At 40.3% G+C, this 25,428-nt stretch overlaps 1 protein-coding gene across 14 annotated transcripts in view; it reads right to left on the reverse strand.

Moving 5' to 3' along the window:
* Window positions 1–30: 30 nt before the first annotated feature.
* rapgef1 (Rap guanine nucleotide exchange factor 1) overlaps window positions 31–25,428 on the reverse strand; it is a 135,800-nt gene continuing 110,402 nt past the window's right edge. For all 14 annotated transcript variants that reach the window (XM_033049019.1, XM_033049020.1, XM_033049018.1 and 11 more), the window contains 11 exons: window positions 21,335–21,410; window positions 20,696–20,780; window positions 20,426–20,518; window positions 16,422–16,607; window positions 16,160–16,244; window positions 13,541–13,635; window positions 12,948–13,026; window positions 12,607–12,708; window positions 9,258–9,355; window positions 6,016–6,144; window positions 31–5,605 (listed from right to left, as the gene is read on the reverse strand). In XM_033049019.1, the coding sequence (XP_032904910.1) occupies window positions 5,455–5,605; window positions 6,016–6,144; window positions 9,258–9,355; window positions 12,607–12,708; window positions 12,948–13,026; window positions 13,541–13,635; window positions 16,160–16,244; window positions 16,422–16,607; window positions 20,426–20,518; window positions 20,696–20,780; window positions 21,335–21,410 (1,179 nt within the window). In that variant the 3' untranslated portion in view covers window positions 31–5,454. The remainder of the gene's footprint in view (window positions 5,606–6,015; window positions 6,145–9,257; window positions 9,356–12,606; window positions 12,709–12,947; window positions 13,027–13,540; window positions 13,636–16,159; window positions 16,245–16,421; window positions 16,608–20,425; window positions 20,519–20,695; window positions 20,781–21,334; window positions 21,411–25,428) is intronic.

The following is a 25,428-nucleotide window of genomic DNA, read 5'->3' on the forward strand; positions in this document are numbered from 1 at the left end:
CTGTAAAATGAGGAGGCACCAGGTTCCCACTGAATTTGATTGTCTTTAATCTGCAGTCTGCATGCACTGTAAACATGAATGTTAGCTTTTATTTTCTTTTTAAAGTTACATTTGAAATGGTTGTAGGAACTTGACATTTATAATAAATGAGTAATACTCAAGCAAGGTCGAGGCTGGCATCAATGTTAGCTTGTGGCTCTTGGAGAATTTCTTCAAGTTAGGGCACTTAAGCCAACTAAAGCATCCATTGATTTTATAAATTCTTTGAGCAATTAGCACAACACAACAGTGCAATAACAATATGATTGAGACAGATCTAAGACAAGACAACATGTAATTTGCATGGGTTAACAAATCTAGTTAAATTTAACTAGGACCCCCACATCTAGATTAAAGCAGCCACCAATTAAAAGCAAATCAGTCATTTATTAATTGCTGTTGACAAACACCTGTCATGGTCCTGAAGTCAGATGGTTATTAATAGGTGACATTGCCATTATAATTACATTAGAGCTTCAGCACATTAAAAGTGACCAACTACTCTGTTATTCGCCCACAGCTGGTGCAAGTTCAACACCAATCAACATAAGGTGCTTTGGTAAGGGCTCAGTGGCTGGCCCTACAATGCCCTATGCTCCCTTTTATTAAAAATGATTTAGTTTGCAAAAAGGGACATTGTTAAATGTACAAGATTAGTTGAAAAGTATAATAAAAATGGATAGTTTTTGGAATCCAGAGTCTGCAGAAACTCAACTTAGACGTATGATACACTTCAAGTGCATTTTGTTTCCTTTTAGGTCACAAATTTCCTAAACTAATAGACCTGTCCTATTTCAGATTCAATTTACTGTTGCATCCTCTTTAAATTGAAATATTTCACACACATATCATGCAGTTGTAACTTCAATAATCAGTACTTGTTTAATTCTTGCTTCCTCAACAAGATTTCAAAAGGAGCACAAAAATCACTCATACTTGAGAGCAATAGTTTAACTTTTCTCCAAAACTTTGATCACTTATCTAAATTTAATAGCTGAACATTGGGCAAAATTCAGAAGAGCCAAACAAGCACTGGATTATGCTGCTTAAAAATAAATGATCCTATATTCTAGTGGCCATGATTGATTTTATCAAGTTCAATTCCGATTAGGAACTGTCAATGTGATATTGCATTCAATAGAAATATGCTCCATGCAACATTAATACCGTTCTCAAGTTTCCTGCTGGTCTTAACATCTTGAAAGTCAACATGGACATTGTTACCACTAACTAAAAAGCTAGAGTTCAGGCTGATGGTCAATAGAAAATACAGTTCAAATACAATTGTTAGTTCTATACACAACTGTGACAATAAATAAATAACTGGTCATAAGCAAAATTCACTTAAACATAATACAATCTGGATCTTGTCCCTTCCTGCCATTGTAAGCTGCCCGAAGATTGGGACCAGGTAAAAGTAAAGCCCTAAATATTTTGAGTAATAGTACAGGTTAATATACTGTTCAGCATTAACATCCATGTAACATGACAGATCTGGCTAAGATGTTTTCAGTTCCTTTTATTTTAGAAAACTGCAATAGAGTTTGTAGGTAACTTTCCATAGGAAATACTTTGAATTTTCTCCTACCCAGCCAGGTCAATGAAATTTTATGAAAGCAGATAGAGTACAATTCAGATAGTGAAGCAAAGAAACCTCTGAACTATCAACATGATCCAAGGCAACAAAATAAACTACTCTGTACACATCTCACTGTTTAAATTAGCAGGTTATCCTTTCCAAACTGCCACACAACCATAAAACAGTTTGCACTTTATTCAACTGAGTGGCTAGATGCATAAAACTTTGAAACTAGTTGTTCCGAAGCCATGTCGGATTTGAATTGATGTGGCATTTTACAAAACAAACATTGCAGAAAGCACCATAGTAATATTGCTAATTAGGCTAGAGCCAGTGTATTTTCATGTTTTAAACTTAAAATGCACCCCACAAGGTTAAAAGTGGGATATTTGCTGTAATGAAGCAGCCCTTGTTCTACAAACATTAAGACCTCAATAGCATATAGTCTTGGGCTGACAGATTGTCAATTAAATAAATCCAATAAGAGAAAGTTCTACAACCTAATAATGCATCAATGGCATTAGCATCATAAAGTCTCTGAATGTTCACTATTGACAGAATTATAAGTGGATCAACTATAAATACCATGGTCACAAGAATAGGTCAGATTAGGCATCCTAACTCATTTCCACAATCTGCAAGGCACAAGTCAGGAGTATGATGGAAAACTCTCCAGCAATTAGGTCTGGGCAATAAATGCTGGCTTTGCCACTAATACCTAGACCCCAGACAGTGAAACCATATAAAAAGGCAGCATTGCATTGTTCATTGTAAAGGTGCACAAGAGTAGAAATAATTTCCCAACGTCTGGCAATACCAATACCACATAGCCACTGCATGACAAAATGTTTTCACTGATGGAACATAGAAGAATTATGATTGTTGCTGGATTAAGCATATGCATAGTTCCAATTACAAGAATAAATGTTGGAACTTGGCTAAACAAATTTACTGACAAATGTCAATAGCAGAGGGCCTGGAATGGTGCAGTGCATTATGAAATATTTGAGATAACAGATGTAAACCATTTAGCCCTCATCTGCTCAACTATTCAACAAGATCATGACAGCTCTTTTACTCCATGCCTCCTTCCTATACTAACCTCGTTTCTCCAATATCCAACCAATCTATCATTTGTCGTAAATACCATCAGTGACTGATCTTCCATTCCTTGCTGCTTTGAATTTCCAAAGATCCAAATCTCTGAAGAAAATTCTTATCATGCGAGACATGAATGGTCGAATTTTGTGATCGAGTCCTCCCAGTTCCCAACATCCCACGAGCAGAACTATGATCCCCGCAAACCCTCTCAAAGTGGTGGTTGAGTGCTTAGCTCACCTTGAGACAACTGGGACAATGGAAAGACCGCAGCGCCCAGTTAACAGAAATAAACAAACAAAATGTCAATGAAAAATAACCCAGGATGGGGAAGTTACATGACCAGGAGATCATGTGGAGAACTGAAGCGTTAGCACAAGGAGTACGACCAACAATTCTGATAATAATAATAGCAGAGCATGTGGTTAAAAATATGGTAAAAATTTGATTGACATTACCTCACATCTCAGTTTAAACTCTTTATGATGCCCAAGTAAATTTGCTTGAGATGGTCATTTCAAAATGAACTGCACACACAATTTAAGAAACTATGTGTAAATTAAATGTAGAAAGCTTGATGATAAACATCCAATTCTTCTTAGTCTAGGATCAGTGATTTACAGATTTTGTGACAAAATAAAGTTTAGATGTTATGGATCCAAAACCAAGCTCAAAACAGACATCGATTCTTCACTTTACACTATCTGGAAGGCCTGGAAACAATCTATTTCAAATCTCAAGGTGTCTCAAATCAATAAAAACAGCAAAATCTGGTCTTGTTTAAATTTGTGTTATTTTAAAATGTTATTCACAGTATCAATACATAATGAACTCATGGTCCTCCCTATCTGGGCTACTTGCTGCTGTGACAGGATCCTGACACTAACCCCTCTGCTAGCTTGGTGCAAACAGTAGGATTATTCAGCACCGAGATGTAGGGCTCAGAACTCCGACTGCATCACGGACGGCACAGATAGCGCCAGGAATTGCTGGGAACTGCCAGACTATAGTCTCTCATGTTGGATGTGTTTGAATCTGTGATTCCCCTCTGTCCCCAAATGCACAGCTCTCACTAACTCAGAGGTTCCCTACGGTAATAAGCTACCCATCAAGCTCATTGTCATAGATACATCTCTGGGCTGGGGTGAGGTGTACAGCAAAACAACGTTTCAACAGGGCCAAGGATGAGATCACACCAATTTGGGCAACGTTGGGCACATTTGGCTATACACATGTTAACATCATCTTTATTTAAACCTCGACCAACCTTTCCCTAGAGCCTGTAGCAAAAATATGAAATTGCATCTCTTATTTAAATATTGTGCGATGTATCAATGTGGAGTCTAAATCAAGATCAGAATTGCTTTATGTGGCATTTCAGACTACACTCATTTGACTCTTATCAAGTACCTGTACGTCTTAGCCATCTTGTAACCCAATCATCTGCCTAGGAACAGGAAATGCACTAAAAATTGTGCTGAATTATTTTGATATTAATATAGTTCAGAAAGAACACCCCCATATCTGTATCAGCAACGAGTTTGTACATTTCAAGCCTGCTACTGTTTGATGAACTAAATGTTTAAACATACAACAGATTAGTAGGGCCACAATGAAAGCCAGGGGATTTCTGGACTGGGCTTTTATACTGGATTGTAAGCAGGACTTGTGCTGCATCTTGAGTATCACTTTAACACCCTGGAAGGTAACTTCAGGCTTAGCTGATGATTATTGCAAATTAAACAAGCATGGTGAATTTCCTTTGCCGGTGTGCAAACCTAGACAACATTAACAGCTTGTTGCGTAACAACCCAAAGCAGCAAGGGTGGCATTCTGCACAGTAGCTTTTATGTTTCACAAGTTAGTAAGATCTGCCGAATAGAAGTTAATTCACTGACTATGTGATGGATTAAAACGTTAACTTTTGGCTTGCTATATACAGAAACTTCAGACAAACACCAATCTTTGCCCATTATTTTAAATGTTTCAAATGCAGACTTAGTTTCCAGCAATGAATTGAGTATCTAAAAAAAAAAAGCTTATTTTAGACCCTTAAAAGGCAGAGTCCATGCAGAAACAGTACAATAGCGTTGGTTGACCTGTTGGGGATCTGTTATCTGAAAACATTGGATAATTAGGAGCCACCCTCCCCTCTGAATAACACCCTGGCTTAAAGGCTTCAGTCTGCTATTGAATTATATTTACCTCACATCAGATCTTCAGTTACTGGCATTCAGTCATACACATGCAAAAAAAAATCCATTACAACACATCAAACTAGCAATCTAGTATTTACAGTGAGCCAGTCTTTCTCCTACAGTACAGAATTGTATTTTAAGGTTCTGTGCAATTGCTAGTACCACTATTTGTTATTCTATAAAGAAAAGTCCACTGCCAATGAGTGAACTGCCGTACCTTTATACCCAACAATCTGTCTCCAAAACAGAGTTTACCTGCCGGTCACTGGGTCTGCAGATAAACTGAGCTGCATGAGTGGGTCCTGTGGAGGACACCCGAAACAGCTTGGCACGATGGTAGGAGAGGAAATTGAACGCAGGCAATGGCATTAAACTTGGAACGTTTCCCTAGAGCGGCGCCACCTGTTCTACGTCCGTTCTAAAATTAAGCTCAGAAGGTGTAGCACCAGAGCATGAACCAGTTTCTGCAGCTCTTGTAAAGCAAGTCACTCAATAGGGTTCGTTAGCTGCCATGTAAGGTTGAGCCTCCATAGGTGCATCCTAGGTTTTCTCTTCCCGCTCTGTCTTCCGTCGTTGAATATTACGTGGTTTGATTTTTAGCGAGAGTTCCCACAGCGCTTCCTCAGCAAGATGATCTCCAAAGTCATTGAAAAACGTCACAATGTCATCAATGCGCTTTAGTTCATAATGACTGAGAAAACAAAAAGTCACCATCATCAAAGTGTTTGTTACATAAGAAGCGAGCAGAGGGATTTTAATCTGAGCCAGTGCCCCTCTAATCATTCTCCAAAGTGTTATGAGAACTCATATGCATTGCTACTGCCAAGGTTTTAATCTGGGTTACGTAGTGAAAGAAATCATGGAATGAGACTAATTATTTTCTCCTTCCTCCTACCTCTACTCCCTCCATCAACCTCCCACAGCTGAACAGAGCCTGTGGAACAGGTAAAGTTCTTCTCCCCTCACCTCACATTTAAAAAGTGCAATAATCACCCTTTAAAAAAAAAATCTAATTCGTAAGATTGTATTCCTGTACCTTGGCCACATTTTTCGGGGTGAAGAATATATTTTTTGAAATCCAGCTGAGTTCAGAATACTTACATTTGTTGGAAGCGCCGCATACTATCCAAGATATTAAACTGCTGCCATCGTTTAGAAAAGTTGATCTTTCCATCTATTAGATCTGGGTTACCAAGGTGAACAAAGGTCAGGTCTTGCAGAATAAGACCCCTGTAGAAATAAAATCAGGCAAACATCACAAACTTCCTGCAAACTCCTGCTCATTGCATGTGGTTTTACGCCAAGAAACAGAACGTCAATTAAATTCTTGGTATAAATCCCAAAAATGTTGTAGATAACAGTGGTGCAATGTCAAGGTCTGTCATGTCAGAAATCCCACTCTGCAGCCTACAATAACCTAGATCTTTCATCATTAACCACCAAGATTCTGCAGTTACTTGCTTTTATTCGTACACTTACATGGGTGAATTTTAATCCTTTTTTGACAATCAATGGGATGTCAAGTGGCTGTCAAGCACAACAAAAGTTAGCACTGGTCCATCACGAAGCTGACAGAAGCAAACAAGCAGGAACAGGCCTAAGCATCACAACTGATCGATCTCATCTCCATTGTTTTGCACTGTCCCCACTTCCCTTGATGCTCTCAACATCCACTAATCCATCCATTCTGAATGACTGGTCCAGCACTGTCCTCGGGGTGAAGAATTCCAAAGATTCGCAACCACCAGCGATTTATTTTTCCATACTTCAGGAAACTCTGGTTGAATGTTGTAAGTTTCAATGAGAATACCTCCAATTCTTACTAACTCTAGCAACACAGCCTTGGTCCATTTGCACTCTTCTCAGATGGCAAAAGTGTCTGTGAATAACTGGTGAATCTTTGTTACTTGCTGAACTTAATTGTACACCTAAATCCATTTGTTAATCTGTCGCCATTGAAAAAGTACTCTGTTGTTCTGTTCTTTTTTGATAAATCAATAATTTAAAAATATACATACTTGTCATCCTTTCCTTTCTGTTTAGTCTCTATTTCTGTAGGTCTTATGAACTTCCTGTATGAACTTGAAACATGCACTCACCTGCTAATAATGACATACTTCCCACTGTAAACGAGGATGTACAAATGACCAAAACTTGAGATTGTTTAAAATGCACTTTCAGCATGAATGTCAGGGTTTGACAATGTGTCCTATAAGGAAAGTTCTGGCACCATGTAATGGGCATGTATTATACAATGCTGGGCTTGGCTCAGTCGTGGCAGGGACAGACCATCATAGTTCAAGTTGCAACACATCAAATATGCTGGCACTGTACTGCAGCGTGGAGGATGTGGTGCTCTAGGCTGTATCTGATGAGACTTCAACATGAAGTTGTATCTGTCCTTTGTAGCAAAACTTTTCAGTGTTGCACTGAATGAATACAGTACTGTTGTGAAAAAGATTTGTGCTGGCTTGTACCGTAACTTTCATATTGCCTGGGCATCCCAAAATATCAAAGAACCTGGTAGTCACCACTAGAATGAAGCAAAGTGTGCTGTGAAGTTACACGCAATGTCAAAATGATGGGATGATCTGCTTTAATGAAGTTGATTGATTGATATTGGGTTAAAAAAAAATCCAAAAAAATCACAGCTAACTAACGGATCTCCAAAATTACTGCACTCGGGAGTGATGCACTTGGGCCCACAATCTACTGATTAGGTGATTAAGGTACTGCCAAAAGAATCACAGCTAAAAGCACAGTATTTAAACTTAAGACATGCAATGGTCTTCCTGGAAATGATGCCATGGCACTAGAACAGCCCCACACGTGACTGTCAGCCCCTCGGCAATTGTTTGATTCAATGTGGCCCAGGGCAATGTGCTGGCAGCGGAGGAACAGTCATCGTTCAGGCTGCAGTTGAGGGACAACCTCCAGCCACCAAATCTCATGGTTGTTAGAGGCCATCAATGCGGGTAGGACTACTGAATGGTTGAACATTTTTAACAGTCACAACCTTCAGTAGCACTTGGGGCAAACAAAAAAACAATTAAAAAACTCTTAACATTTGTGAAGCTGAAAAGCAGATATGCAATTCTAAAATCATTAAAGCTCCAAGTTAACCCTGCGCTGAGTCAATGCCTACCAATAATTTGAATGGGTGCTGGGTTAACCTAGAGCAGGCTGGTGGGCAGATGTCTTAGCTGGAGCTGGGGACCTGTAGTTGATCGCACCACACGCTGCAGGCTGAAGATACCATAGTTGATTTACACCAGTACCAAGAACCAGGACGCCCAACACAAAGGCAAGTCTTGTAATTAGTACCTTTTGCGCTACCATCGGGCAGACGGTACAGGAGCCTGAAATCTGTTACATCCAGGTTCAGGAACAGATTCTTCCCCACAGCCATCAGGCTATTAAACTGGCCAAAAAACAGACTCTGAATTGTAACAGCCTATTGCACTTTATCTGCTTATTTATGTGTATATTGAACTGAACTGATTTGTATTTTTGCTTACTATATTCTGTCGTGCTGCAACAAGCACGAATGTCATTGTCCTATCTGGGACACGTGACAATAAACTCTCTTGACTTGACTTATATTGACACAGTAGTCTGTCCTTCCAGCCTACTTCCGGGTCCATGCTGGCTCCCAGCCAAGCAATTTCATCTGTTCATTTGCCTGTAACCCACTCTCTCATGCTTTCTTTTTTTGTCATCTACCTGAACGTTGGGAGGTTTATTTATTTCCTTTCAATGGATTAAGAATGAAATGGGAACAGTCTTTTTGGGGATTTGTGGCAAGATCCAGGCAGTGATAGTCCATTGTAAGCAACTCTCAGATGTACACAGTTGCTGAAACATATGGTGCTTTCCTTCAATTCATTATTGTCACATCACAAAATAAACTTCCAGAATAAGAATTGCTCACTACACTCACAACCTATCAACATTAAGAAACACCACCGGCAAATTTTCCTTTGCATTTTAAAGTTTGCAAATAAAGAAAAAATGACTTTGCAGTTATGGTAAGTTTGTGTGCAAATTTGGATGTAAATAATGTCTTCAGAGTAACTGAATCTGGGAGTTTGGGATGAACTGTTGGATTACTTGTATCCAGTAGTATCAAGGGTCCCCTACATTTTGCAGCACCTGCTGCCTGAAGATGCTCTCAGGTTTCTTCCAATTTTACCTGTGAATGCCCGATCAGCTGTTTATATTGGCAAAATTTGGAAATAAATTACTATGCTATGTTCAGTATTTGAAACAGAAACAATTGATTTCCTGAGAACAACATTAATCAACAAGACTTTCTTCAGAACAACAGCGAGTTGAGTACTTACAGGTAAGGTATACAGGGTGGCTCCACCTCTGCCAAAGCAGCTCGATACGCTCGAAATGAAGAGGAGCTATCAATGAGTGTGCAGTATTCAGCCAGACCCTGAAAATAAATGCAAGGTAATTTGTTCATCAATAACACAGCTACAGTGCAACAGTGCCCTCCATAATGTTTGGGACAAAGACCCATCATTTATTTATTTGACCCTATACTCCTCATTTTGAGATTTGTAATAGAAAAAAAAATCACATGTGGTTAAGATGTACATTGTCAGATTTCAATAATGGCCATTTTTATACATTTTAGTTTCACCATGTATAAATTACAGCAGTGTTTATACATAGTCCCCCCATTTCAGGGCACCATAATGTTTGAGACACATGGCTTCACGGGTGTTTGTAATTGCTCAGGTGTGTTTAATTGCCTCCTTAATGCAGGTATAAGAGAGAGCTCAGCACCTAGTCTTTCCATCACCTTTGGAAATGTTTACTGTTTATCAACACGAGGACCAAAGTTGTGCCAATGAAAGTAAAAGCAGCCATTATGAGACTGAGAAACAAGAATAAAACTGTTAGAGGCATCAGCCAAACCTTAGGTTTACCAAAATCAACTGTTTGGAACATCATTAAGAAGAAAGAGCACTGGTGAGCTTACTAATCGCAAAGAGACTGGCAGGCCAAGGAAGATCTCCACAGCTGATGACAGAAGAATTCTCTCTATAATAAAGAAACCCCCCTAAACACCTGTCCAACAGATCAGAAATAGGATGGCCGGGTCAAGTGGACAGATGAGACGAAGATGAACTTATATCAGAGTGATGGGAAGAGCAAAGAATGGAAGAGAGATGGAACTGTCCAAGATACAAAGCATACCACCTCATCTGTGAAACACAGTGGTGGGGGTGTTATGGCCTGGGCCTGTATGGCTGCTGAAGGTACTGGCTCACTTATCTTCATTGATGACACAACTGCTGATGGTAGCAGCATAATGAATTCTGAAGTGTATAGACACATCCTATCTGCTCAAGTTCAAACAAATGCCTCAAAGCTCATTGGCCAGTGGTTCATTCTACAGCAAGACAATGATCCCAAACATACTGCTAAAGCAACAAAGGAGTTTTTCCAAAGCTAAAAGATGTTTAATTCTTGAGTGGCAAAGTCAGTCACCCGATCTGAACCCAATTGAGCATGCCTGTTATATGCTGAAGAGAAAACTGAAGGAGACTAGCCCCCAAAACAAGCATAAGCTAAAGATGGCTGCAATACAGGCCTGGCAGAGCATCACCAGAGAAGACACCCAGCAACTGGTGATGCCCATGAATCGCAGACTTCACGCAGTCATTGCATGCAAAGGATATGCAACAAAATACTAAACATGTATACTTTCATTTACATTACATTGCGGTGTCCCAAACATTATGGTGCCCTGAAATGGGGGGGGGGGGGGCGGGAGACATTATGTATAAACACTGCTGTAATTTCTGCATGGTGAAACCAAAATGTATAAAAATTGCCTTTATTAAAATCTGACAATGAGCACTTTAATTACATGTGATTTTTTTCTATTACAAATCTCAAATTGTGGAGTACAGAGGCAAATAAATAAATGATGGGTCTGAAGAAGGGTTTCGGCCCGAAACGTCGCCTATTTCCTTCGCTCCATAGATGCTGCTGCACCCGCTGAGTTCCTCCAGAAATAAATGATGGGTCTTTGTCCCAAACATTATGGAGGGCACTGTACTAGTTGAAGTATGAATCTTTTTAATGGCTTAGGGCAAAGATAATGAGCAGATAATAATGAGCAATAAAATAAAAATGTTAGATTCTATTCGTTGAGAGCACAGGGAACAAAACGATAAGATTATATGCAAAATGTTTAAATATAGAAGAGAGTGTTGGGAGAAATATTTTGCAATTCACTGGCAGTTAAGTGAGATAATTAATGGTTGAAATAGAGACTGCCAACAATGTGGAATAAACTAAATGGGATGGTTGAAGGAAGATAGAACAGTGAGGGGCACTGACAATGTCAAATGCTAGCACCGGATCTATTGGCAATTTCTATACAATTCTACCTTTACCGACTCCGGTTTCAGATTATTGAGTACACTCTGGAGAATTAATTAAAATCCAATCTACCTTAAACAGGTGTGTTAGCCTGAAGCCACAGACTGCTTATCTTTAACAGCCATCCTCCCCAAGAGAATCGCTCACTGTTTTCTTGGACAATTGGCAAAGCATTACCACAGCAATTACTAGAGAACATAATGAGCTTCTTGTGTGGCAAAAGAAGGTACAAAGAAAACTCACAACTGATTTCATAATCTGTTCAGATCACTTTAGGGGTGCATTGTCACTGTTCTCCTGAACACAGTTTGCCTTTGCATTATCAATCTTTCTCTAGTTCATAGTGCAGAGGCTTAACAACAACATTGGTCATCTCTGTAGTTAAACCATTATTGGTGCAGACTTCTGAAACATATTCTCACAAGCATTCTTGGAACACTGTTTAGCTCTGCTGAGCCTCACATTGTAAAATCTGCTGCATGACAAGCATCAACTTACACCATGGAGGCAGGACCTACAATAATATAGAAGCACCTTGATGCTACAGATTACATGACAATACTGTGTACTAAAGTTTGTCACAAGTTTCTTATCTAGATGGTTACTCAAGGGACTTTGTAAAGCAAGGTGCTGATATGTCTGGCTTGTTACCGTGGACGGAAGGTATGTATTCTACAGTTCATACATTTATATTGCTGTAAAAAAAAAAAAGAATGCTGGAAAAACTCCAGTCGGGCAGCATCTGTAGAATGAAAAATTGTCAATGATTTGGGTCTGCGACCCATCGTCATAACTGGGAAGGTCCTTCATTTTGCTACCTCTATTAAAATAACCTCTATTACAAAAGAACATCAATAAAAAGACATTAACATTCTGAGATTCATTCAACAACATTGTAATGAACATTTTGTCTTAAGCCCACTATCCTGCAGTCTTCTTATTCCTAGATTGTAATATCAAAAATACAATCGCTCAGCTTTGAATTTACTCAACTGACTATCCTGGAGATGAACAATTCCAAGTGGCAAAGGAATTTATCAGGCGTACAGTATTCAACCAGCTCATTTCCAAAGTTTTAAAATTCTTTCTAGTATGTTTTTGCAATGAGGGTACCCGTTTACAGAATGCTACTCAGACATGATACCATAGCAGCCATGTAAAAGTGGGCTGTGTCACCATAAATTCAGCTTTTGCCACCCAGGAGACATTTTGCACCAATTTACAGACAGGTTTTCCAGTTACTGCAGAGATTGGAGCCTGGACATAACATACAAATCACAACGTTACCTCTGAAGTCTGCTTCTGCCATTCCAATCTGCGGATCGGTGCCGAGTCTAATGCAGATAATATAGCCAGGTACGAGTTAAAATTATTCAGTTTGCGTAAGTGCTAGAAATTAAAATGAAATTATAAAAAAAATTAAAAGGTTGAATTTCAGTATCTGCTGCAAAGTTTCAAAGTTACATGGCCATTGTGGGTGAGATTTTGCTTCACAAGGTTTTCTAGCCATGCACCGTTCTATATATTAAACACAAATGTCATGCAAGTTATTTGTTCAGCAAATCTTACAGTTCTCAAAATGTGACAGCAGAGAAATGCTACAACATATTGTGTAGCAGTTTACGAACCTTCATAATTTTGATAAATTTGAGGAGTAACCGTTCTCGATCTTGTGCCTTTTCCTGTTGAATAATTATTGACCTCACCCTGAAAGACCAAAACATGAATACTTTGATATCCAGTGTCCCTTCCTGGAAAATGGTACTGGTTCAGGAAAATACATCATGCTCGCCTCAAAGCTTTGCAATCACGCAGCCTCATTAACACTCTGGCCCAAAAGCTCACATGTTCAAAACAAAATGGGAAGCATAGGAAGATTGAGTATGATGTGTGGGAATCGCTTCGAATAATCATCGCCAGCACCAGCAAGTGTTTGCTGTCACAGTTCCCCATTGTGATGATGTTAATGCTAAACATATTGCTACAGACATCAAAGATATATCCCAGAAAGGAATGACAGCACAACCTCCTTCATGTCCCTGTGTTTTGATATGTGTACCTTGCCGCGGCACTCAATACTGGCTCCCAGACTTGCACTGCCCACTTTTATTCCACCCAGATATTCGCAAACCAGGAGCATGCAGCTGTTTCAATGCAGAACTTGGCTTTTATCTGAAGCATTTTGGCACAGAAGAGCTGAGAAACATTGCTTCATGCTTACCAATAGGACATATTGTTGAAGTGCTCTGTAAACTGTGTTAGGTTTGGACTCTTCTCTTCATTCTGTTCTTTGGCCCAGAGTAAAACCTCAGGGATCTGACATTGAGAGAAGTGATAAAAGAGAGAGATGAAGGGAGCTATAAAATGTGCTAGGCTAGCCCTACACAGCCTGGATCGGAATGAAAACTGTAGCACAAGGGAATCACCAATGGAATTTAATTTCATATCACTCCCATTGCTAATTGGAGTGTAAAACCATGACAAGGTGTCAGTTTACATTTTATTTGTGGGCATTCTCATTTGATAATCAGCATCCTTCCTGGAGATTGGTCTGACCTGCTTTAATCATTAAACCTGTCTACAAACCATGACCAGTCTCAAATGTAATGGTCAATTATTTATACTAACAAAACACAACATCAAAAACTTCTACTTAGTTTTCTTCTTCCACAGATGCATATTATTTTCCACTTAGGATGATCAGATATTATTGTTCCACTGGGCATTGTCCTCAGTTCCTTGCTTTCTGTAGTACACATTGAAGTGTATACGGAGTATATAAGTTTGATATAAAAACTGGGGATAAGGGTGACAGTGAGAAGAAAACTTTTAGAGGCTAGAGGACATTGATTGCCTGCCTAGTTGGACAGATAAGCGGCAAAAGGAATGGAATCTGGAGAAAATAATTCATTTGGGAAGAAGCAAAAAGGCATCAACACACACTATTTGCGGGAACAGAGGAAGTTTATAACCACAGATGCATAAAAGGCAGAAAATCAAGTTCCAACGATAGTTAAAGAGGCACAAGCCCAGGCATGGAATGCAAGGGCAGGGAGACTCTGCCTTGAGTACTGAGTCATCACGTTACAGGAAATTACACAACTGCACTAAGTGGGAGTAAAGCAGGCTGCCATGACCAAAAGAGTGTTATGATTTACATCTATTATGAATCTACTGATTCCCACAGCTATCGAGACTACACTTCTTCCCACTCTGCCTGCTGCAAAGACTCAATCCCCTACTCCCAATTCCTCTGTCTACACTGGATCTGCGCCCAAGATGAGGTGTTCCATACCAGGACATCTGAGATGTTGTCATTCTTTGGGGAACCGGGGTTCCCCTCTTCCATCATAGATGAGGCCCTCAAAAGTCTCCTCGATATCCTGCAGCTCCGCTCTTGCTCCCCCTCCCCTCAGTCGCAACAGGGACAGAGTCCCCCTTGTCCTCACCTTTCACCCCATCAGCCATCGCATACAGCACATAATCCTCCCACATTTTTGCCACCTCCAACGGGATCCCACCACCAGACACATCTTCCCATCTCCACCTATTTCCGCTCTCCTGCAGAGACTGTTACCTCCACAACTCCCTGGTTAACTCATCCCTTCCCACCCAAACCACTCCCAGGTACTATCCCCTGCAACCGCAGGAGATGCAGCACCTGTCCCTATACCATTTCTACCAATTCCGTACAAGGATCTTGACAGTCTTTACAGGTGATGCAGAGGTTCACTTGCAGCTCCTCCAATCTTATCTACCTTATCTGTGGTTCCAGGTGTGGATCTATATATTGGCAAGACCGAGCAAGCCCAGGCTCGGCGATTGTTTTGCTGAACACGTCTGCTCAGTGCCTAGGCCAATGTATCCTCCAGTTGCTTAACACTTTAACTCCCCCTCCCATTCCACCTTTCTGTCCTGGGCCTCCTCCACTGTCAGAGTGAGGCCCAGTGCAAATTGGAGGAACAACACCTCATATTTTGCTTGGGAAGTTTACACCCCAGCGGTATAAATATTGACTTCTCTAACTTCATGTAACCCTTGCTTTCCCGCTCTCTCCATCCCTGCCCCTTCCTAGTTCTCCGACCAGTCTGGCTGTCCCCTTGATTACATTTTATCTCTGTATGCTTCATTGTCACCTTCTCCTAGCTATCCTTGAACCTCATCCCCTTTGATGTCTCGTTTTCACACCTTACACTTCCTTATATCTCTGTGTAACCCTAGTCCCAGACTCTCAGTCTGAAGTAGGGTCTCAACCCGAAGCGTCACCCATTCCATCTATGCAGAGATGCTGCCTGTTCCGCTGAGTTACTCCATCATTTTGTGTCTAGTTATTAGATTGGATACACTTGGCTTGCTTTCTTTGAAACAGTCAAGGCTGAGGAAGACTTTAATAAAATGTGTATAATCATGGGGAGTCTAGACACAGTAAACAGAATGGCCCTATGACGGGGACATGAGAGTGGAGTAATTGGTGGGATTAGAAGCGAGAGTCCGACAAGGGTCTGGACTCCACTCCCTGGAAAGATGGTCAATGCAGAAACCCACATCATTGCAAAAATATTTGCTTGCGTTCGAAGAGCATCGGAGCTATGAACCGCCCATTGGAAGGAGGGGAGAGCTGGGAAGCTTTTTTCCCCCACCATTGGCGCAGACACGAGAGGCAGAATGATTTTTCTCCCTCAATTGAATCCTCTAACATCCAGTCTTCTACTGGTCCACAATTGTTTCAACAATTCAGGCAGACAGAACTTGACAACTCACCTCCTGTCAGTGAATATGTAACAATGTGTACAGCTCGCAGAACAATGAACTATTCAGATCCATTCTGACAAATCTTTACCTCAATTTTGTAAAACAGCTCGGCATCCAGAAGTGTCAACTGTTCAGCTATCTCGTGACTGTGGAAGTCATGAAGCGTTCCAGGCCTGCAGGAGTAAGAGTTCAAGTGTTACAGAAAGTCAAGGATTGATTTTCACACAAAACATTCTCCCAATGACAGACAAAATTTAAGAGATTCCCCATTTCCACCTATTTATAAACTTTCCAAGTAACCACGATAAGAGAAGGATATTGTCTAACAATGATAGACCTGGAGTCTGTACCTTGCTGCCACCCCACGTGCAGCCAATGGCTTCATTAGACCAGCATACTTCACAGTCCTCTTCTGATCTACTTTATCCAGAATATTCTTTCTCAAAACCCGGGCCAGACTCAGTTCACCACTACACACTAAACGGAACACAAGTTCCATGAGCAACTTCAGGATGTCATCCGAGAGCTCCACCAGACTGGGAAAAGAAACAGCAACAAGGAATTGATCAGATGACATGCAATCACTATAGTATTATGGGCAGTATGTATAAATTCATACTGCACATTATTAATATTTACCATGCAATAAAATAGACAGCAATCTTCTGAAATATGTACATGAAAAAATGATTTATACAGATATTGAAAAGGGCATACATGCAACTTCAATATCTCCACAATCTACATCATAAGCTGCCAGTCAATGTGAGCACCCTTAAGGCAGATGCAGATCAAGGTATTTAATATTATTTAATGCTTGCAAAACAAACTAGCACAATTATAGTGGCATCCAATAGTCAGGTTTCAGATCCTTCACCCCACCCCCCGCCCTCCACCCCCCGTGTAACTCAAGTATATTCCAGCATTAATAATAATAATAATAATATATTTTATTGTCATTGCACATAAGTGCAACGAGATTTGGTATGCAGCTTCCATCCTATGTCATAACTTAAATAACTAATAAAATTTAGATTTAGATATAATAGACTATATTTCCAAATGTACATCATTAGCCATAGACAATAATTGCAATTATACAGTGCTATTAATATAGTGAAAATGCCCTCCATTGGTGTTTTAATCAAATTGAAAGCCACACAAGAACGTATGATGGGAAAACAGTATGTGAATAATAGACGCATATTAAAGCAGGAAAGTAGCAGAGAGGTGGAGATTTATAAGGAGGGATAGCAGTTAATGCTAAGGTGCTGCCAACAAAGTTTTGCTGGTCATCCATTTGTGATTTGGGCTCAGTCTGTCTGTCTCCTCCGGTTCAGGCTGACCTACTGGATGTTCCATAGCGCTGCTCGCAGCAACACAACACAGACAATCTGCTTCCAATTGCCACATTAATTCACTTCAGGTCTCCCCAAAGATACTGTTTACCCCAAAACTTCAGCGGGACAGGCAGCATTTCTGGAGATAATAAATGGGTGACGTTTTGGGTAGAGACCCTTCTTCAGACTGAGAATCAGGGGAGAGGGAGACCAGTGGAAGGGTAAGGTGGGAAAATGACAGATCAAAGCAGACGATGATCAAGGAAATGTAGAATGGATCATTGTTAGCTTCTCTCCAGAGATGCTGCCTTTCCCGCTCAGTTACTCCAGCATTTTGTGTCTATCATCGGTGTTCCTTCTTACACATCCCTCATTCTCAGTTCTGACAAAGGGCTTCGGACCTCAAAGATCAACCGTTTCTCTTCTCATTAACTTTCTCTGCAGTCAGACCTACCACGATTGGAGCATTTTCAGTTTGTACACTGATGCCCAGTTTTGGTTTTGTCAGGACCACATGGTTCCAAAGTAATCCCACGCTTCATCCAAACATGGACTGTCTTTGACGTATGGCAGCAATTGACCAGTTGTGGCATGAAAGAGCTCTGGTAAAACTGGTAAGCAAGAGGAATCACGGCAATGATTGGAGTCATAGCTCACTCAGAAGATGGCTACGGTTATGAGTGATCAATTATCCCAGTCCCAACACACCACTGCAGTTCCTCATGACTCGTCTTGGGCCCAACCATATTTGGTAGTTTCATCAATAATGTCCCTACCATCATAACGATCAAAATTGGGTATGAATGCTGATGTCTACACATGCTCAGTTTTATTCACAACTCCCCAGCCAATCCATGCCTGCACATCATTCAATCTTAGACTGATCATTGGCCACGAAGTACCAGGCAATGACCATTGTCAACAAGAAGATCTAACTACCTACTCTGATTCCATCACCAAGTCGCCCAACAGCATTGACAGAAAGCCTTTCCTGCAAAACATAAATCAAGGGTACAGAATATTTCCCTCTTGCCAGAAGGAGCTCTTCTCCAATCTTGATCTCCAACATAGAAATTAGGTGCAGGAGTAGGCCATTCGGCCCTTCGAGCCTGCACCGCCATTCAATATGATCATGGCTGATCATCCAACTCAGTATCCCGTACCTGCCTTCTCTCCATACCCTCTGATCCCCTTAGCCACAAGGGCCACATCTAACTCCCTCTTAAATATAGCCAATGAACTGGCCTCAACTACCCTCTGTGGCAGAGAGTTCCAGAGATTCACCACTCTCTGTGTGAAAAACGTTTTTCTCATCTCGGTTTTAAAGGATTTCCCCCTTATCCTTAAGCTGTGACCCCTTGTCCTGGACTTCCCCAACATCGGGAACAATCTTCCTGCATCTAGCCTGTCCAACCCCTTAAGAATTTTGTAAGTTTCTATAAGATCCCCTCTCAATCTCCTAAATTCTAGAGAGAATAAACCAAGTCTATCCAGTCTTTCTTCATAAGACAGTCCTGACATCCCAGGAATCAGTCTGGTGAACCTTCTCTGCACTCCCTCTATGGCAATAATGTCCTTCCTCAGATTTGGAGACCAAAACTGTACACAATACTCCAGGTGTGGTCTCACCAAGACCCTGTACAACTGCAGTAGAACCTCCCTGCTCCTGTACTCAAATCCTTTTGCTACGAAAGCTAACATACCATTCGCTTTCTTCCCTGCCTGCTGCACCTGCATGCCTACTTTCAATGACTGGTGTACCATGACACCCAGGTCTCGCTGCATCTCCCCTTTTCCTAATCGGCCAACAACAGCACTCGAGGGCCTGAGCTACAGGGAGAGGTTGAGCAGGCTAGGACTCTATTCCCTGGAGCGAAGGAGAGTGATCTTATAGAGGTGTACAAAACATGTGAGAAATAGATTGGGTAGACACACAGAGTCTCTTGCCCAGAGTAGGGGAATCGAGAACCAGAGGACCTCGATTTAAGGTGAGGGAGGAAAAATGTAATAGGAACCTGAGGGGTAGCTTTTCAAGCAAAGGGTGGTAGGTGTATGGAACAAGCTACCGGAGGAGGTAGTTGAGGCAGGTACTATTGCAAAGATTTAAGCAGATACATGGATAAGGTAGGTTTAGAGGGATGTGAGCGAAATGCAGACAGGTGCAATTAGTGTAGATGGGACATGTTGACAAGTTGGGCCAAAGGGCTTGTTTCTACGCTGTAACACTCTCTGATTCCATAACAAAAACAGATTGCCTCCATCCAGGACAGAACAGTCCATTTAAATGCCATTCAATTCACCATCCTGAACAATTATTCCATCAACTCCAATCATGGCTGCACCATATACCACATGAAGAGCAACAGTAACTTCAGAACTGGGTCAAAATACTGCGACATCGCAGTAGGAGTATCTGAACTCACTCATATAGTCATGCCTTTGCCCCAAAGAAGATAGAGGAAATAGTTGGTCAAAAATGATTAATTAAAACTTAGCAACAAAAAGTAACAACAATATAAACAAGCCCTGGGTGCAAATAATCATATGGTCACTTGGCGATATGTTATTCTCTGCTGGGACTTAATAATTTTTGGTATGGAAAATACTATGTCTAATGACATAAGAAAGCTGCAAATATTCTTCAGATTGATTCTTCAGATTACAATTATTAAGTCACATAGACAGTATAGTTTCCTATACAAGACAAATATATTGTACTTCAAAATGTCTGCAGACAAACAATAGCTATATTTTCTTAGGTAGACACAAAATGTTGGAGTAACTCAGCGGAACAAGCAGCATCTCTGGAGAGAAGGAATGGGAGACCCTTCGTTAGACTTGACCCAAAACGTCACCCATTCTTTTTCTCCAGAGATGCTGCCTGTCCCAGAGTTACTCCAGCATTTTGTGTCTACCTTCAATTTAAACCAGGATCTGCAGTTCTTTCCTTCACGTTATATTTTCTTTAAAATGTTGTAGAAACTAAGTGTACAACAATTGCCAACATTACTCACCACAACTCATCCACCACGCGGACCAGAACGAAGAACGTATTCTTGCTCACCCGTTTTTTGAAAGTATCCGGACAGTGGCAAAACTTCTCATAAGTGGTTATTAGTTAGGAAAAAATAGCTGTTCCATGTGTGTGTATGCGGGCAATGTTATAAATGAGCTTTTTCACAGTAACAACTTTCCTGGATGCATGTCACGATGCTAAACATTAATTGCCCCTTTATACCAAATTGAAACAGGGAATCTTGTATAAATTACAAAAAAAAGGATATCGATGGTGCAGTTTCTTGATGATGTCTTCAGGTGGGATGAATGTTCGATACGTGGTCAGAAATGCCTCACAGTAAAGGACTAAATCTAAAGTGGAAGACAAGCAGGCAAATGGAAGTATGAACAAAAGAAACAGGTTATGAGTACTAAATAAGCTTACCGGTTTCCAATATTCCTCAACATGATAATTAAATCAAAAAGACACAAGATATGTTCCTTCAACCAAAGAAAAGCATGGTGCTAACTTTATTGAATCTATTTGAACTTGTTTTGCTAATTTTCAGTCACTACTATTCTCCCTCCCTCTTGACTTTACTCATCAGCCCAAGTCGTATCTTAAGACCTAAAAACATTACATCTTAATGTAATGAATAAGTTAAGAACAGATTGCAGGCTTCAACAGGAAGGAAGGGTTGGAATAAAAAAGAGTAAGCAACAATTTACAGTAAATTTAAAGCAACATTAAAATAATTAAAGGCCAACTAATTTGGCCTTCAAGGTGGAGAACTTCCAAATGGCAAAATATAAAATGGTAATAACATTCCAAGAGTAGAGAGCAAGAGATCATTTATTTTCCTGTCAAAATCTGAATCACAAAACTGGAATTAGGTCTATCCTTTGGATGTCATTCCAGTGGTTACCTTTACGATCTGTCTCGGTTGCATGCACGATGAGAATATCCACGGAGCCTCCTCGCACCTCTGGGCCATCTTCTCCCTAGAATATTGGTTGAAAATTGTATACATTCTAATGTATATATGCAAGCAAAAAGGAATGTCAATTTAAAAATGCATCAAAACAAAACCAATCATAATATAAAAGATGTTTTGTTCTGTAAACTGGACTCCCTCTCCATTTACTATGCCTATAGTAACTGGAAAAATGATCTAGGTTATAAAGAGGGTTTTGTACTCTTGCCTTTAAGATTTTAGAAACATTTATGATTTTTCCACAGCCGCAAAATTATCATTATGGCAAACAGCTTGCCAATGATTAGTGATTTTGTACGCACACTTGCAAGTGATGGATTTAATGTGCAACAAAGAAAATGACTGTTTCAGAAAGGCAGATTTCCCATTGATTAACAACTGTATTGATTAAAAGAGCTTGGAATCAATTTTATATCAATATTCTGAGAGCTCATAGCTCATTTCTAAGCAACCACACATAAAAATGTCTATTTTTATTAAACTTACTTCAAACTTGTCAACCATATGTGGAATAAATAAGCATCAGTTGCTTCATCCTGGGTGCTATTCAAGGCGGTGTTTCAACATTTAAAGTGAGATAGTAGGGAAAGGAAACATCCCCCCCCCCTCCCCCTCCCCCTCCCCCCTCCACCAAATGATCTAATTGTTTTGGAGAAATCAGTGAAGCTTTTCCTGATTGCTTCTCTTGGGGGTAGGATTCGGGTTCAGTGAGAAAGATTAAGTTTATAGTTAGCAGATCAAAATCCATTACATCAGATACTATGACGAAGCAATTATCTTTAAGCCTTTGCACAATATCCACCTTGACAAGTCATAAATGTTGCAGAAGCCTAACTCAGTCACAGACTGGTTCATTACAGCAGATCTCACAGTGCATTTGAATCAAGTTGCCTTTAAGAACAAGACAATGAATCCCTACACCCCTGTGCTTCTTCCAAATCACTGAACTTTTCTTCCAACTAATTATTCAATTCCCCTATAAAGGCCACAACCAAATCTGAATTATTCAGTCATTGTCATACAGAATGGAAACAATCAGGCCTTTCGGCCCAACTCATCCACGTTGACTAAGGTGCCTCATCTAAGCTGGCCTCATTTGCCCATATCCCTATCAATCTTTTCTATCCATGTACCTGACCAAATGCCTCTCAAATGCCATTATAATACCTCCCTGAACTACCTCCTCAAGCAGTTTGTTCCATTTCCCTACCAACCTGTGTGTGGAAAAAGTTGCCCCTCAGGATCTTATTAAATCTTTCCCCTCTCACCTTAAACCTATCCTTTTGCGTTCTTGGTTCCCCTACCCTTGGTAAAAGACTCTGTGCATTCACCCTATCTATTCCCTTCATGATTTTATATCACCCTCAGCTTCCTGTGAATAAAGTTCTAGCCTGCCCAACCTCTCCATATAGCTCAGTTCCTCAAGTCTATACTGCGACCCATTTTCAGGGAACTATGCATCTGTCCTCCTAGCTCCCTCTACTCGACAACACTCCCCAGGGCCCTACCAGTCACTGTGAATGAAGGCTGCCCTGGCTTGACTTCCCAAAATGCAACACCTCACACTTGTCTGCATTAAACTCCATTAGCCATTCCTCAGCTGGTTAAGATCATGCAGAGAATTTCAAATCCCATCCACTTCTTGAAAGATTTATAATCTCTTGTTCTTTTGCCAATTGCTATATATCTTTAAACTCATTCTTATCTCTTCTGCCAATTTTTTTTCATTTACTTTGTAAACTAGCTAAGATTTTAAAGAGACAAATGTCTTCTGAGCTTTTTCTGTTCCATACAGCATTACCAGTGTTTCTGGTCCGTAACAAAGCTTCAAGCACGGTACCTAGAATTAGGGAGGTCTTTGCCCTTCGTGCCTTGTCTCATATTTATCTGTAATTTTCCTGCAATTTACTGCCATCTTCCTCATTTTCATATCACCCGCACATTTCATGAATAATGCCAAAGCTAAGGCATTAGGTCATTTAAAACATTTTCTAAATCAGATCACTGAACTTTGGGAATCATCACTGCCTACCCCCATCAAGTCTCAAAACAGTTCACCACAGCACAATTATCTCAGGTAATTTTAAAATTATGGACGTAATTTATTTATAGTTATATCAATACTGCTCAGGGTACAGGATGCCACCAAAGCCTGTACGTAAAAGTTGAACATTTTCCAACATTTTAAAAACTTTATTGGACAATATTTACTTCTGTGAAATAGTGCTTCGGATTAAACTAAACCAGGCATACTTGAATGAATGAGTGCTTATGAACACAGTGCAGCTGGAAACAATTTGCATGAAATGTGGGAAGTGGCAAAGGAGATATTTGGCTAAATCCCATGTGAAAGCTTGAATTACTTTTCTCCCCTTAGCCCCATTTATAAATAGTATACCTTGAGTGCCTTCTGCCATAATGGGAAGAAAACTAAATATAAAGCTATTTAAGATTACCTAGCTTCAGATATTAATTACAAAAAAAGTATTTTGTGTTTTAATTACTATAAATATTAAAAATATATATACTAATGTGATAATTGTAGGTTTTCCACGTTACTGAATCTCAAAGCACTGTAAGTTTAACGGCACTGGGCCTCTACTCGCTGGAGATCAGAAAGTTGAGGGGGGACCTCATTGAATCTTACAGAATAGTGACAGGTATAGAGTGGATATGGAAAGGATGTTTCCACTGGTGGGAGAGTCTAGGACCAGAGGTCAAAGGAGGGGTGAAGGAACTTATTTCGTCATAGGGTAGTTAATCTGTGGAACTCATTGCCATAGAGTGCTGTGGAGGCTATGTCAGTGGATATTTTTAGGGCAGAGATAGACAATTTTTTGATTAGAACGGTGTCAAGGGTTATGGGGAGAAGGCAGGAAAATGGGATTAGGAGGCAGAGATCAGCCATGATTGAATGGCAGTGGACGCGATGGGCCGAATGGCCTAATTCTACTCCGATAACTTGTGAACTTGATTCTGTATCAGCAGGTTATAATCGGGAATAAAAGCAGAATATTGAATCTACTCAGCAGTTCAGATAGAATCTGTGGAAAGAGGGGCAGAGTTAACGCATGTTGCCAGGGATGTTATATTTATAGGCCATCAGAGAGCGGGGTTTGCTATTTGCAGCAAGATGTCCACCATGCTGGATTTGACCTTGTGCAAGGATCTGAGAGTAGTTGTCCTGTAGTCGAGTGCATACTGACTGGGGAAAGGAGATGAGGACGCTGAACAGCAATGGCTCTGGGCTGGATGGAAATCCAAGGCCAGCTGCAGCAGAATCTGCCACTCCCAGATCAACCTCATCAGCTACCTTCATACCCAGCGATAAAAGATCTATTGGGAAATAATCAATTCCCTAGATTGGCTTTTACTGATTAAATGCGGCAATTTCAATATAAACTTGGATACCAACTCAAATTTTGGTTCAAATTTAAGATGATCAGTAAAATTATTATTTTGTTTTAGTGCAAGAAATGTATCATTTCGTCAATTTCCTCGTGTACAACTTTACATTCACAATATAGATTCCAGTGTTGTCCTTCCAATACACTCTTTCCTCCGCCCCCCCCCCCCCCACCACTCCCATGAGCACTCAGAAGTGATGAATTGTCTGATTGTTTTTGACAGCTGCTGGAAACCAAATGGTTTGCTGTCACAACTCATTCAATCCTTCTAACAGGAGGTGAGGCCTCCTATTGCATGGTCAATAATAATTCTGCATCTGTTCTGAATATATACAATTGTTCTACGGAAGCAGAGACAATAATTATTTCCAATTCTGGAGATACACTTGTTGTGGTAGCGCACGCACGCACGCACACGCACACACATTATATAAAAGCTTTTAATGGATATCATGATTTACTTTGGGTTCTCAACAATAAAATGTAGATCATTTGAACTAATCAAAGCGAAAACCAAAGTAAGAAAAAAAAATGTAATGCATATTTAAAGCACCAACCCAATTTATATCGATGTTTACATATACATATGTATAATAAGATTGTATTAGGATTGCAGTT

The sequence above is a fragment of the Amblyraja radiata genome, chromosome 32 (assembly GCF_010909765.2).
Source record: "Amblyraja radiata isolate CabotCenter1 chromosome 32, sAmbRad1.1.pri, whole genome shotgun sequence".
In the NCBI taxonomy this organism is placed as follows: domain Eukaryota; kingdom Metazoa; phylum Chordata; class Chondrichthyes; order Rajiformes; family Rajidae; genus Amblyraja; species Amblyraja radiata.